This window comes from Malaya genurostris, chromosome 2 (genome assembly GCF_030247185.1).
Source record: "Malaya genurostris strain Urasoe2022 chromosome 2, Malgen_1.1, whole genome shotgun sequence".
Classification (NCBI taxonomy): Eukaryota; Metazoa; Arthropoda; class Insecta; order Diptera; family Culicidae; genus Malaya; species Malaya genurostris.
In genome coordinates, this window is record NC_080571.1 from 76,273,331 (window position 1) to 76,289,253 (window position 15,923).

Here is a 15,923-nt window from a genome sequence, read left to right on the forward strand (position 1 = left end):
ACATGGAAAATCTTCAGAAAAGTGAAATTGGGTAAGGTTAGGTTTTTTCGGATCAACATTTTTTCCAACAGAAACCAGTGTAAAGTTTGATTTCTTGAGTACTAGAATGTATAGCGATCGAGTACTATTTATTTTGGATACTTTATTTGTTATTTCCAGGCATTTGAAAAATGGTATCAAACCAAGTTTAATGCTCTATTCTGAATGAACGGTAGATTTCGCACAATGAACTAAGATCAACATTACCGCCTCAGAGTAAAAACTTTCTTATCAACTTCTACTATGATTTTTTAAATGAATTTGCCCGTTTTCATAAGAAATCTTTGAAAAGGTGGAGTAATTAGAAATTTTCCTACCGATTTGACAGCTCTTGCTGAAAGTATCATCTCTAAACAAGCAGCGCCTCTTCATTTCAGTTTGGCGACAATATGCCAATAACGCACAAATGAAAGAATGTTCTAGATGGCACTGGGATGCTTAACGATGACAGCAGAGATGCCAGGTCTGCAGATTTGTCTGTAAATCTGCAGATTTGGGGTATAGTGCTGCAGACATTTTTTGTTGTGCAGACTTTTGCAGACTTTTGAAATTCTCGCAGACTTTTACAGACTTACAGAATTCTCGCAGACTTTCGTCTATATTTACAGACTTTTGAAATTTCCGCGACCTTTATTTTTTTTTTGCTCGCCAAATCAGTTTTGCGTGTCATACTTTATAGAGAAATTGCTGCCAGCAAGACATACTTGCGGACTGCAGTTTGTTTTTCAGATTTACAGACCCTGTCTGCAGATATTTGAAATTTTTACCTGGCATCTCTGGATGACAGTAGGTTGCGGGCTGTCGACTTCCCCATTCAGTAGATTTGCAACAAATCCATTCTGTTGGATACAACGACGTCGTTTCTATATTTAGCAGCTTGCAGCGAATATCATACGGTGGGAGATTTATCGGGTCACGCCAGGAAAGGTTCCGCAATGCAAATTTGATTAACTTTCGCTGCACGTTTTCGATCCTCAAGTTCCAAGTCAATTGATTAGGATGCCAAACGATTGAATCGTTCTCCTGTATTGGTCAGTTAGTTTTTTTATATCTCCCTGATAAACTTTTGATCGAGTAACAACAACGACGAATTGATCCAATATTGGTTAAAGGTAAACGCAGTCCTCAATAGATCGAACGATGATGTAAATCTTCAAATCATCGGCAAACGCTAAGTTTAAGTTTGATATTCGACATACCAGAAAATCCTTCTAAGACTAACTCTTTTCACATTTGCATTCTATTGAAAAGATCACTAGTTAATCATATTAGGCTCTCTGACAGCTCACTTACAACCACAAATGCAAATGAGATTGGTTTGTTTTCATCAGGAAACGAATGCATTAAACACAGTTCAGACGATCAATCAACTTCGGTCGACGTCCAGATTGGTTTATTAATTTTATTTAGCCGAATATTGCTCACGCATCCGACGTTAAAAAGTACCGTGAACTTGACGTAGTGTCCTTTCATATGAATTGCTTACAATTAATGTTGTTGTTCCGTAATCGTTCCATTCAGGTGATAGCCGCTTGATGCTGCGTGTGAATCGCTTTTACATATTGTTTTGTTTTCATCAGGAAACGTGTTGGCCACCCATTTTTCAGTAGGGCCACCGTTCATTTTTTACCGGGCATAGAAACCTCAATAAACACTAAATCAAGCATCACATAGCCTGTTCAGTAAGAAAATGAGAAATAAAACTACTTTAAAAGAACTGATTTAAACCACTTAAAACTGATACACTGATGAAGGTTGCAAACACCGAACTATTAGTATTTTTGTCTGTTACTATCTCTTGACATTAGTGGCGAAATAGTATAGAGTTATAGTGGAATCAAGTGGAATTAATTTTATTTTGAAGCATTCACAATAAAGTGTTTAACTACATCAGCAATAGGACGTCAACCGAAATAGTTCATCTATTTGAAGGATTTTTAGATAATTTTCGCATTTCGAAGGACCCTCACCTTTTGACGACCATTTATTATCAAAAATAATAAATTACGTGTAACCAAAACCCCTAGATGACTACTAACTGAAAACGACTAGTGTGTCGTAAAGTTTATTGCGTTCGGGATTTCATCAGTAAAGACACTGTGCTTCGGTACAAGTTTAAGTGTCTCAAAAAGAGATAACATTACGTCTGCTTAGCGGTTTATGTTGAAATGCTGAGTGGCGTGGCCGTTCAACATGAACTGCTTTGTACTGAGCTAAAGACGGAATGTAAATACAAAAGAAAACTCGTCATGTGTGCTCAATACAAATCTTGTACTTGTCTCCAAAACCTCTAGATGACTAAAAAAGGTCGTTCGCTTCTCTTATATACACTTTAAATAATGAATATTTTCTATTTATATATCGACATACCCGAAAAATACCTCAATCCTCAACTACCGGAGTAATGTTTTTTTTGGACATCGGATCTATGTTTAAAGCTTGAACGAAAGAAATATTTAAAAAACAGAGGAAACTATTTGAGCATATTCTAAAAATTTGGAATTTTTATCTCGCTTAATTTGCGTTAGTGACGAAATAGTGAATGAATTAAATAGTAGGGATGTCCGATACCGAGTCGATACTTTGAGGTATCGATACTTTCTTTCGAAAATCGGGTATTTTTGGTATCGATATCGCATCAGAGCAATATTGTTAGTATCGATACTTTTGGTCTCGATGCTTACAGTATCGCAACAGATTAAACTCAATTCCCATTACGACGGAGCATGTTGTTTTGTTTCAATTATAAACACTTTAACCTGAAGGTCATCCGCTTCTACGGGCCAGAAAAACTTTTTAATCATATGTGCGGGGTTGGGAATCGAACCCAGGTGGGCTGCGTGAAAGGCATCACGCTATACCCGTCTTCAATGCAACTTTTTTTTTCTTCGACTATAACGTGGACTAGCCGTCGTTGAAATTCGTTCTCGACAATCTCGCTTCGTCCCACAGGTGCGCTGAAAGAGAGTGCAATGAGAGAAAACCATCAACAAAACACACACATGAAGGTCATACTCTCAGAGGAATCAATCATTTCAATTTTTCACACTCACTTCACTCTCTTTCAGTACGCCTAATAGCGATGGAATAATAGCAATAGGAATTGGCTTTTAGTGTAGTATTCGTGAATCGACATAAAGGTTATGATATGAAAATTGTTGAGAAAATAAGTGAAACACACGGTAGCGCTTAAGACATTTCGCTTCGCTGCCGCAGTGTTAGGGTGAGTTTGGGAACCACTACTTTTAAACGACCAAGATTGTTTTGATATTATATTGTAATCGCTGCACATCAGTAGTGAGTAGTGATGTGCAACAGTTTTCATGTAATGTCACAAATGTGTTAGTGTCTTTCTAAAGGTTGTAATATTACACGAAAGAACGCATAATCCTATCCTATCAAAATAGTCTAAGTATTCAGTCAAGCTGATGTTATCTACTCAATACGTTGTTTTAATGTAATAAAGAATGATTTATCTGAAATATTTCTTAAAAACAGAAAATTATTGCATTCGATGTTCAGTGCGCCTATTTTTTTCACATCGATTAATAATCACATTGAGATTGTTACATTTTTTTGCTGTGTGGAAACACCTTTCTGTACATCATAAAATAACGCCAAAGTCGACAATTTTATTTCATTTTGAAATAATTGCTGCGCAAGTATCAATTGATACTTACAAGTATCGATACTTCATTGCCTTTTCATACCTTGTATCGATTCCTAAAATTTCGGTATCCTGATACCCTAGGTATCGATATTTTGCCTTCCGAGTACCATCCCTATTAAATAGTGGAATTAGAGGGAATTTCTGAAACGATGCCGATGAAATATAGATCTAATCGCATTCCTTAGGAGTTACTGATCTTTGAAATTAACATAAAAACTGCAATTTCTGAAATTAACAGCAGAAAAGTTTAAAAAATCAGGTGTGACTTGCTTTAAATTCAACGGAACTTTGCGCTCATCTACAGTATGGCAAATCATTTGTTTCGCATGAATGCAGAGATTAATTTGTCTCAAAACTGATTTTTTTAAAGTGCGAAAGGACGTTTTTCATACACTTTATCAAATTGTTCGAGCTCTGGATCTATTAATTGTGCAATACTGATGTTATTTGAGAAATTTTAGTAAACCGATCGAAACTCTACAAAAATGTACGATGAGAAAAATAGTTAAATACTTTTCAAGAATTATAAAACTAACCGAAACAATTAAGTTAGAAGAAAAGAAGTTGGTATTTCGCACTACTTGCGTTGTTATCGGTGCGAGTCGCACAGTTTCTGGTTAAATAAATGGCGAAAGCAAAATTATTGCAACACAGTAAATTTAGAAATTCAATTTTACGATTTATGCCTAAGTGCTCTTCTACCACCTACCTATTGTCATTGTCATGTTCTACGTTTTTAAAAACCATGGTTAAATAGACGATTTACCTATGTGATCAGAACTTGTCAATAGGACCATATCGTTTATGTTAATTATACTTATACCGTTTTCGTTTATTGATCAGAGCAGCCAGAGAGCTGACCCAGAGTCGCTAAAACAACTTTTGATGAGTTTGTTTTAGTAACCGGGGGTCGCTCTAGATCGGACTCCAATCGCGTAGTTTCGCTCTGAAAATTTTCTCGGGTCGCACCACGCATCCACCACGTGTTCGTTTTACTCGGAGTCAGAGTCGCCGCGTGTAGGTTCTAAAACGAAAACGGTATTAAATAACTATATTAATAAATAAAATCTTAAACAAAACAATGCATCTTATTTCGTCGAAAATTTCATCGTTTTGTTTTTCTTTTTTCATTCTCTTCAGACCCCAAGATATCGACTACAACGTACCACCAGAGTATTTGATCAACATGTCAATAAGGGATAAGCTGTCGAAGCTCACGTTGCAAAAATATAAGGATGATCTATTATTTTATTTATTTTACACGAATGTTGGTGATGTGATGCAGTTAGCAGCCGCAGCAGAACTGTAAGTATTCATTCCATGACTCGTAGATGAATCCATTCGTTTTCAAATCTTTCCTAAAATTAAGTGTGCTAATCGGATATTTCTTTCGGTTCTTCCGCAGACATAGTAGAGATTGGCGATACCATACGGAAGAGAAGGTGTGGATTACGCGTGTGCCGGGCATGACACCGTACGAAAAGAATGGCACAACGGAACGTGGCACGTATTACTACTTCGATGCGCAAAATTGGCGACGAGTGCCAAAAGAATTTCAAGTGGATACAGTGAAGTTAGATAAATGTCCAAATCTAAGTGCTTACGTTACGATGAGTGGACAGCCTGTATAATATTTATTAATTTGTAATTAAAAGAAAAATGCAGAAAACAAGAAGCAGATGAAAAGAAAAATTAAAAATTTTCTGATTCAGTAACGTTTGTCGGAGTTGTTATTGATGGTTCCATGTTGTGTTGCCGCCACTGGCTGGGTGGACTGTAGCGAAGCGTCCATGGTGTTGTCGTTGTTGTTCGAGCGTTGCGCTTCTCGGAAGCGATGTATTTCCGCTAGATATTTGCAGTTGTTTGCCACAATAATACTGGTTGTCAGACGACTAGTTTTCACTGCAAAAAAAACAAAAGCCGAGTCATATGAATGACTTTTAAACTTGGGGATACATACCGCGTAATTCCAATACTCGATTGGTCACTCGTAATATTTCATTCATGTTTTTCTTGAGGGTTTTATCGTTAATTTCCATTGTGTTACTGATTCTGGAATGAATGAAAAGATTTTAATATTCGGAATGCGCGTGTTTGAAAAGCAATACATAACCTTAAATTATCACAACTGATATAACACGGAGAAAAAAACTATGGTAAAAACAATTATACTTTAATTTGTTTCATTCGCATTTCTACGTTGAACCAACGACGTTGCACATTGCAAAATTTGTTTTTGGTTTGTTTTAACTCACTAAGAGGCCCTTATTACACGGTGAAAACCAAGTGAAGTGATTGTGACCCTTATTATTGGGATCACTTCACGGTGAAAATCGAGTAAAATGAATTTAGGTCTTTAGCACGGAAGTCGCTTCAAAGACAAAAGTAATTATTTGGAAGAACTTGATGTCATTATGAACATCACGCCACCAACATTTTGTCGAAAATATTAGTTTTTTTTTCCACTACAGGGATCACTTCACTATGCGTGATACTGGTAATAGGAAAAATCAAGTGAAGTGACATGTAAGTGAAGTGAATGTGAAAGTGGAAGTGAAAACGGTAATAAGGGCCAGAACTTTGGAATAAACTGAAATATTAGGCTGTTATTCACTTCGATTCTGTATTTCTTCGAATCGGATTATTTCGATTGAATACAAAATTTAGCATTCTGTACCTCGATCGAGTTCGATTTAAATTCAAATTTTCAGGTTTTTCGGATATACAGAACTGGTAAATAACGAGTTCTCTTAGAATTCCAGCATGAACTGTTGAAATTCGCTGGAAATGCACAACAAGTCCTACCCTATTCAGCATCATCCATACCTCTAACTGGAGTGTAATAAAAGGCGTAAGTTGCCTAAATTTTACACTAACACATACATGAAATGCGAGAAAATTCAATGACATTTATAATCGGGTTGATCGAGCACCCAACTTAGGCGAAAATTCTAGCACTGAACCTATCGAGCACTGAACAATCGAGCAGTGAGTAAGAATTCATTACTCATTCCGTCATTTCGATAATGTGGGAACTTTAGTATAGAAATTACTACTTCGTTACAATTCTCGAAGCGAAATAGTGAATGTTGCAAAATTCACACAAACAACTAATATGAAAGATTACTGGTTTTCGAAAGTAAAAGAATGATGTAAATTTTATTCGTATTCACGTCCTCCAGTAATGTAGGTGACATCACCTATCAGCCTTATTGTCATCCTAATGATCGTAGGCATTTTCGCTCTAAAAGTGAACTAATCTTATTAAGAATTTTAGCTTAGAATTCTTAATAATAACGTAGTAAGGGATCATTCAGTAATAGCCGTTCAACCGAGAAGGTTGTGTATAGAAGCGTACAGTTTAATAACGCTGGTTGGTTTACACGCGTTAAATACGACAACGGTTGAACTTCAGGTAGAGACCTGTTGGCAGCAGCCGTTAAAACGTATAGTCGTGCTGCATAAGAGAGCCCTAGTGCTGGGCCAAGCTGGTGAAGGAAACAACAAAGGGCGTTTTCCAAACTCTACCCAGGCCGCAATATACAGCCACAAGTGCTGAGCAGGAGAGTGCAAAGGCACATCGAAGAGGAAGAGTGCAAAGGCACATAGAAGCAGGAGAGTGCAAAGGCACACCGGTGCGAAGGCACTTCGGTGCAGAAGCATATCGGTGCGGAGCACTAGGAAGAAGGAGACAAGACAACTCGGTCTTTCCACTGCCATACAACACGCAGGTATACTCCGGTGACCTGCGCTGGTTACAGCTGGCGAAGACGAAAGCAAATCGGAATTCGAGTGGTGCTGGATGTCAGGTAGCAGTAGCATCACATCATATTCTATCGCTACAGTGAGCTTCAGCATTGTATCAACGTCCAGATACATCCAACAAGAACATCTAGAGCAACGAGGATCTACACGGCAGTGCAACGGAGATAGACAACAATTTCAAGGTAGAAGTTTTTTCTTTTCCTTTTGATTGAGTACTGTGTAGTGTTGGTTTCAAATTTTATTTTAAAGTTTAGTTAAAAATTTTAATGTAATGGATGAATCCATGGACGTAAATCCTAGCATGAATCCGATACCCCCACGAACGAAAAAATATCAGGAGAGCTCTTCTGGGCCTTGGATAGTCTTTTTTAGACGTATATCAAAGCCATTAAACATTTTTCAAATTAATAAAGGTTTGACATCACGATACTCTTCAATCAAAGAGATCATAAAAGTAAATAACGATAAAATTCGTGTTGTGGTAAATAATTTGAAACACGCGAATGATATTGTCTCTTCGGAACATTTCAATAAAGAGTATAAAGTTTACATACCCTCCAAAGATGTCGAAATTGACGGTGTTGTTACCGAAGCGAGTCTTTCGGTAGATGATTTACTCAAGCATGGTGTTGGTCGTTTCAAGAACTCTATGCTTGAGGGTGTGAAAATACTGGAGTGCAAACAACTGTACTCAGTAGTTCATGAAGAGGAAAAAAAAGTTTATCGCCCATCAGACTCGTTTCGAGTGACATTTGCCGGGTCTGCGTTGCCGTCCCATGTCTATGTCGATAAAATTCGCCTCCCTGTTCGGCTTTTTGTTCCAAATGTAATGAATTGTACGAACTGCAAAAAATTCGGCCACACAACTACTTACTGTAGTAATAAACCAAAATGTATTAAGTGTGAAGGGCCTCATAAAGATAATGATTGCAACAAGGAAATTGAAAAATGTATTTATTGTGGGAATAGTCCTCATGATGATATTTCAGTATGCACTGCATTTAAAGTGCACAAAGACAAAATTAAGCTTTCTTTAAAAGCACGGTCTAAGCGCACATATGCAGAAATGCTTAAAACGGTCATTGATGTCCCCCCTTTGGAAACCGAAAACGGGTTTTCAAATCTAGAGGAACCAGAGGACTCTGACTCTGACGAAAATAGTGAAGGTAATTCGTTTATCACTACCCAAGGGTCAGTTAAGAGAAAGAAGTCTTCCTCCAAATTACCAAAAAAGACACCTAAAATTTCATCTTCAAAAAAAGATCCCCGTGTTAAACAAAAAAAGTCAAAACCAAAGACTGTGCCTCCTGGTTTGTCAAATTCACAAACCAATCCAGGATCTAGTACAGAAAAAGATAATAATCCAGTGGGCTCCATTTCACAGCCACCAACAGGATTACTGAAGTTTTCGGAAATTGTTGAATGGATTTTCTCAGCATTCAATATATCTGAACCCTTAAAGACCCTCATAATGGCATTCCTTCCAATAGCTAGAACCTTTTTGAAGCAGTTATCAGCTCAATGGCCAATAGTCTCAGGTTTTGTATCTTTTGATGGATAATTTATCACCCGTCGCAAATGATACAATCACTGTCCTGCAGTGGAATTGTCGAAGCATCATGCCAAAACTTGATTCATTTAAAATATTATTGCATAGTCAAAAATGTGATGTATTTGCTTTATGCGAAACATGGCTTACTTCAAACATAGCTTTAAATTTTAATGATTTTAACATTATACGTCTCGATAGAGACTCTCCGTATGGTGGAGTGCTTTTGGGAATTAAGAAATGCTATTCCTTTTATAGATTAAACATCCCTTCAACTTCTAGTATAGAAGTTGTTGCTTGCCAAATAAACATTAAAGGCAAAGATATTTGCATGGCTTCGGTTTATATTCCTCCAAAAGCACAAGTTGGACAGCAACAGCTTAATGAAATGGTTGAAGCCCTTCCTGCTCCACGATTGATTCTGGGGGATTTAAATTCGCACGGTATCATGTGGGGTTCCGTTTACAATGATAGCAGATCATCTTTAATACAAAACATTTGTGACAATTTTAGCATGACGGTATTAAATATGGGTAGCATGACACGGATCCCAAGACCTCCGGCACGCCCAAGTGCATTAGATCTATCTCTTTGCTCAACATCAATTCGACTAGATTGCACCTGGAAAATACTGCCTGATTTACACGGTAGCGATCATTTACCAATCATCATCTCAATTAGCAGTAGCAATTGCATTGCTACTTCCGCTAGTATTCCATATGATTTGACAAAAAATATCGACTGGATTAAATACCAAAGTAGTATCTCTAGTATTTTGAATTCAATGGAAGAGCTCCCTCCACTTGAAGAATATGACTTCCTCATTTGTTCGATTCTGGAGGCAGCAGAACAATCCCAAACTAAACGCTTTCCTGGGCCAACGACTAACAGAAGGCCTCCCAACCCCTGGTGGGACAAAGAGTGCTCAGAGGCTAAACTCGCAAAACAAAATGCTTGCAAGATGTTTCTAAAACGGGGAGGAGGAACTCCTCAGAATTTTGAAAAACTTATGGTTTTAGAAACCAAGTACAAGAGCATACTTCGAGCCAAAAAATGTAGCTATTGGAGACATTTTGTCGAAGGTTTGTCAAGAGATACCTCAATGAGCACTCTTTGGAACACGGCCAGACGAATGAGGAATCGTAACGTGGGCAATGAGAGTGATGAATACTCGAACCGATGGATATTTGACTTTGCTAGGAAAGTTTGCCCAGATTCTGTTCCTACGCAGAGCATTATACGGGAATCTCCTCCAAATAATGGTTTTATTAATAACCCATTTTCAATGATGGAATTTTCTATAGCACTCTTGTCTTGTAACAATAACGCTCCAGGGTTGGACAGAATTAAATTCAACTTGGTGAAGAATCTGCCCAGCCTCGCAAAAAGACGTTTGTTGGAATTGTTCAACAAGTTTCTTGAGCAAAATATTGTTCCACCTGACTGGAGACAAGTGAAAGTTATCGCCATTCAAAAACCGGGGAAACCAGCTTCCAATCACAACTCATATAGACCCATTGCGATGTTGTCCTGCATCAGAAAATTGTTCGAAAAAATTATTCTACGACGTCTCGACACTTGGGTCGAGACGAACGGTTTGTTGTCAGATACTCAGTTTGGCTTCCGTAGAAATAAAGGGACGAATGATTGCCTTGCATTACTTTCGTCTGACATCCAAATTGCCTTCGCTCAAAAGCAACAAATGGCATCTGTATTTTTAGACATTAAAGGAGCATTTGATTCAGTTTCCATTGATGTTCTTTCAGACAAGCTTCACCAAAATGGACTCCCAGCGGTTATAAATAATTATTTGCACAACCTTTTGTCAGAGAAACACATGCATTTTTCACATGGCGATTTGGCAACACTCAGAAATAGTTACATGGGTCTCCCGCAAGGCTCATGCCTCAGTCCGCTCCTCTATAATTTTTACGTAAATGACATTGACAGCTGTCTAGTAACCCCATGTACACTAAGACAATTGGCAGATGATGGCGTGGTTTCAGTTACTGGACCCAAAGCTATTGATCTGCATAAACCATTGCAAGATACCTTAGATAACTTGTCCGATTGGGCTGTTCATCTTGGTATCGAATTCTCTGCGGAGAAAACAGAGTTAGTCGTCTTTTCAAGAAAGCATGATCCCGCGCAGCTTCAGCTCCATATGATGGGAAGAATGATCCAACAGGTTTTAACTTTTAAATACCTCGGGGTGTGGTTCGATTCCAAATGCACGTGGGGAGGACACATTAGGTTTCTGATAACAAAATGCCAACAAAGAGTAAATTTTCTTCGAACAATAACAGGATCTTGGTGGGGTGCTCATCCGGAAGATCTAATAAAATTGTATCAGACAACGATACTTTCAGTGATGGAATATGGATGCGTTTGCTTTCGTTCCGCTGCAAACTCTCATATTATCAAACTGGAGCGAATTCAGTATCGTTGTTTGCGAATTGCTTTAGGGTGCATGCATTCGACACATACAATGAGTCTTGAAGTTCTGGCGGGAGTTCTTCCATTAAAAGATCGATTTTGGGAGCTTTCATCACGCCTGCTAATAAGATGTGAGGTGCTGAATCCCATGGTAATTAATAATTTCGAACGACTAGTCGAGCTTCGATCTCAAACAAAATTCATGACAGTATATTTTAACCATATGTCACAGGAAATCAACCCTTCAAGATATATTCCTATCCGTGTCAGCCTCCTAAATGTCCCTGACTCAACTTTATTTTTCGATACATCCATGCAGCGCGAAGTGCGTGGAATCCCGGATCATCTACGTTCGACGGAAATCCCAAAAATATTTTCAAGTAAGTTCAGGCATATTGACTCTGAGAAAATGTTTTACACGGACGGATCGCGAATTGAAGAAGCGACAGGGTTTGGTATGTTCAACAATAATGTTTCGGCCTCATTTAGGCTTCAAGAACCTGCATCTGTTTATATAGCAGAGCTAGCAGCAGTTCATTATAGTTTGAGTGTAATCGTCACATTAATTCCAAACCATTATTTCCTCTTCACAGATAGTCTGAGTGCAATTGAAGCCATTCGCTCAAACATGACTGGCAAGACTGAACCGTTTTTCCTGGGCAAAATAAAACAGTGCCTGAACGACATATTGAACAATAATTATCTAATCACTATAGTCTGGGTCCCGGCTCATTGCTCCATTCCTGGCAATGAAAGAGCCGATATTTTAGCCAAACGTGGTGCTAATGAGGGTGAAATTTATGAGAGACCAATTGCTTTCAACGAATTCTATAGCTCGTCTCGCCAAAGAACACTTGCCAGCTGGCAAGCTTCTTGGGATAAAGATGATCTGGGTCGGTGGATGCACTCAATTATTCCGAAAATATCGACAAAGGCATGGTTCAGGGGACTGGATGTAAGTAGAGATTTCATTCGTGTGATGTCCAGACTCATGTCCAATCACTACACGTTAGATGCACATCTCCTTCGAATTGGGCTCTCCGAGACTAATCATTGTACTTGTGACGAAGGTTATCGAGATATTGATCATGTCGTTTGGACATGCGTGGAGTATCGTGATGTCAGATCTCAACTAATAAATTCTTTGCGTACCCAAGGTAGACTATCCAATATCCCAGTTCGAGACATTCTTGCTTGTCGTGACCTTTCATACATGAAACTTATTTATCATTTCGTAAAGAAAACTGGAGTTTCAATTTAATAAAGGCCCCTTTCAAGACTTAGTTCTGATCCCAGCTGCGTCCATGAGTTCAACCAATAGCTAAATTAGAATAAAAACAATGTAATGATACAAACAAACTCGAAACAGTTTATGAAATTATTAACAAAATGTCTGAAAATAACAGCTTATTTTATAATTTATAGAAGTTAATCGTTTGGTTCAAATAATATTTCCGAGTAGATTTCATAATTAATGACGAGTTACCTAAGATGATATTTAAGTAATAAGAGAATATGTTTTAATAAATGCAAAACGTTGTGACTATGTTAGAATTAAATTAGGATAAGAATATTATGTAAAAGTGATGCTACGGCGAAGAAAAACTTATGTAAACTGCCTTAAGAAATAAACGTATTTATGAAAAAAAAAAAACGTAGTAAGGGAGATTCCAGGATCCTACATATTCTATCCCGGGTTGGCGGTTCAATGCATAGGACGCTGGTCTTACAATCCAGTTGTCGTATGTTCGAGCCCCGACCTGGAAGGATTCTTAGTGTCAGTAGGATCGTAGTACTAGCCATGCAATGGTTCTCTGTACACTAAGAATCGGCTGCGAAGTCTGTTGAAACAGAAAGGCCAAATTCCACAAAAGGAATGTAATGCCAAGACTAGACTAGACATATTCGGGTGCAAACGAAAATCGGTAGGTTTATAAAGAGTGTAGCAGATATCTAATGCCTTCAGGAAGGTGCAAAGTTGATAAAACAAACTACACATTAAGAAGGTTTAACGTTATCTTTTCTGATCCGACGACGACCATTAAGGGGCATTAAATCATTCTTCTTTGACAATTGAGTTTTTACTGCTGACTAAAATGAACTTGCGCTAATTGACGTTTTTACTGATTTTCGGAGTTCACACGAGATCGTTTTTCAAGCTAGGATATTGAATTTTTTTATCGTGACGTCACGAATGAACAAAAATTCATCCTTGACAGTTCAGCGGTACTGTTTACAAACAAGCTTAAACAAAAATCGAAGAACACATTTCAAACAATCATCTTTACACTTTGCAAATAGTCACTTTTATTTAATAAATTTCATAAACAAACCGTATCAAATCGTGAGCAAATGTTTTAATACTTTATTTAGGCGATATGGACAAACAAAAAAATCTCTGTTTACAAACAGTACTGCTGAACTGTCAAAATGTGTTCATCCGATTGAGGTTAACAGTGACGGTAAAAAACCTAATTGCAAAAATTCGTAACTGACAAATTGACACACACTGCATTGCACTTGATCGTTCATCCTCATGGTGTCTGATCCACGTCTTCGCTCCACGATCAATGGTATTCAATCAATAACCAAAAGAAATTATCGATTAGCAAAATCAAACAATTGCAATCTTGAAACAATTGATTTAAAACCAATTGATTGAAAATCAATTGAAAAAAGTGCTTAATCCACCGAGCAATGAGATGATCAAAAACCGAATATCGATAAAACTGAAATAAGTTTATTTGGCCATCGATTATCAAAATCTACAATCCCGATAAATTTATGTGAAATTGACATTTTCACACTAATTATTCCGTATTTCTTCTGATTAAAAAACCAATCATTTTTATGGGATCTTAAGACCTTTCATTTGAATATTAGATGGACGAAATCGGAGACATCAACAAAAAAATGAATGTCATTATTTTAATTTCGTTACAAATATCATCCTGTAGTTCCGGAACTACAGAAAATTAAGGTGAAATTCAATAGCAGGTTATACATAGAAATCGAAATTTTTTACTCAATTTTCAACAGCTTAACGTTTGGTAATTGAATTGATTACCGATCGTTCGGTAATTGCTGAACTGTCAAACAACTACCGTAAACTGTAAACCAAATGGATCTAACGGATTGTTCGGTAATTTTAGTTTGTGTTTGTTTTCTTTTGGTTAAAATTCTGGATTTTCGGGTTTCGAAAAACAACACAAATTTTAAACTTTTTCGGATTCGGATTTTTTTCACAGAAACGAATGAAGAAAATTCGAACCTGTTGTAGCTATGTTTTTATACCACAAAAAAATTAAAGTGTCCCGGTTCACCGGAATTATGAGCGCATTCCAAAACACTACACAATTCGTCGAGTCCACCAGAAATTACCATCGAACGATTCGTGTTGGCAGCAAGTGAACAAGTGATACGAAATTATTTTCTATCTATAAGTAAACAAAAAGCTTTGAGTGGCTCTAATGTTTTCAAAACTTTAGCACCTGTCATTCGATGAACCCTTCAAAATTTTTTTCGGTTGGGTCATAAAAAGACACTTACTGAACATTTTAATAACTGTTTGACATTTAATTTCACGACAATCAGTTTTCACAGAAGTTCGGTTATTGGAAGATAATTTTACCATATGGACAGTATGGTTTTTACCGTACTCGGCGACTATTCAGATTTACTGTATGAATTGTATATCTATTCACAACATTCTGCAATGAAAATTTACATAAAACTGATGGTCCGGTAAAAATTTGCATAATTATTTTAAAATAAAACTCATTTATCGAAATATCGGATATTTCTGATGATTACCGAAAGTTCTTGTCAAAAATATTACCGAACAAAGGAATTAAATCTTACACACAAAGTTCTCTTTCGACTTTAACTTTAACATTTTCCTAATTCAGTAAAAAAAATTGCCAAATTTCGGTGAATCAATTGATGAAGAACTTGGAAAATATTTGTAGAATATTAGAAAATTCTTAATAATCATTGAGCAAATTTATGATGAAAAAACTACCCTACTAGTAACTACTTTGGGCCGTCACTAATTTTAACTCGATCAGTTAATAGAGTTATTTGAATGCTTTAACTTTTTTGTACAATATTAAACTAACGTCACTACACTTTCACGGAAGTCACAAAACTTTCACAGCAGTATTACTAATGTTATAATACAGACACGTATTTCGGAATGCTTTGTACATCCTCTTTCAGTGTATTGGTTTCATAAGTAATTGTATTATAACATTAGTAATACTTACTGTTATTGTATTATATCGTTAGTAATACTTCTGTGAAAGTTAAGGACTTTTGTGAAGGTGTAGTGACGTTTAATTAATATAGTAGAATCGAATGTTACGAAAAAGTTGAAGCATACATTTTGGGGCCATTTCCATTTAAAGAGTTCATGTGTTCGTCGTGTTTTCTTGTAATAATATGATCTACAACTGCTCCGAAGAA

The 15,923-nt window shown here is 37.0% G+C and overlaps 1 protein-coding gene across 5 annotated transcripts in view; it reads left to right on the forward strand.

Moving 5' to 3' along the window:
* LOC131427498 (regulator of gene activity) overlaps nucleotides 1-5,428 on the forward strand; it is an 80,419-nt gene extending 74,991 nt beyond the window's left edge. For all 5 annotated transcript variants that reach the window (XM_058590731.1, XM_058590735.1, XM_058590734.1 and 2 more), the window contains exons 7-8: nucleotides 4,850-5,014; nucleotides 5,115-5,428. In XM_058590731.1, coding sequence (XP_058446714.1) covers nucleotides 4,850-5,014; nucleotides 5,115-5,340 — 391 coding nt within the window. In that variant the 3' untranslated portion in view covers nucleotides 5,341-5,428. The remainder of the gene's footprint in view (nucleotides 1-4,849; nucleotides 5,015-5,114) is intronic.
* The last annotated feature ends 10,495 nt before the right edge of the window (nucleotides 5,429-15,923 follow it).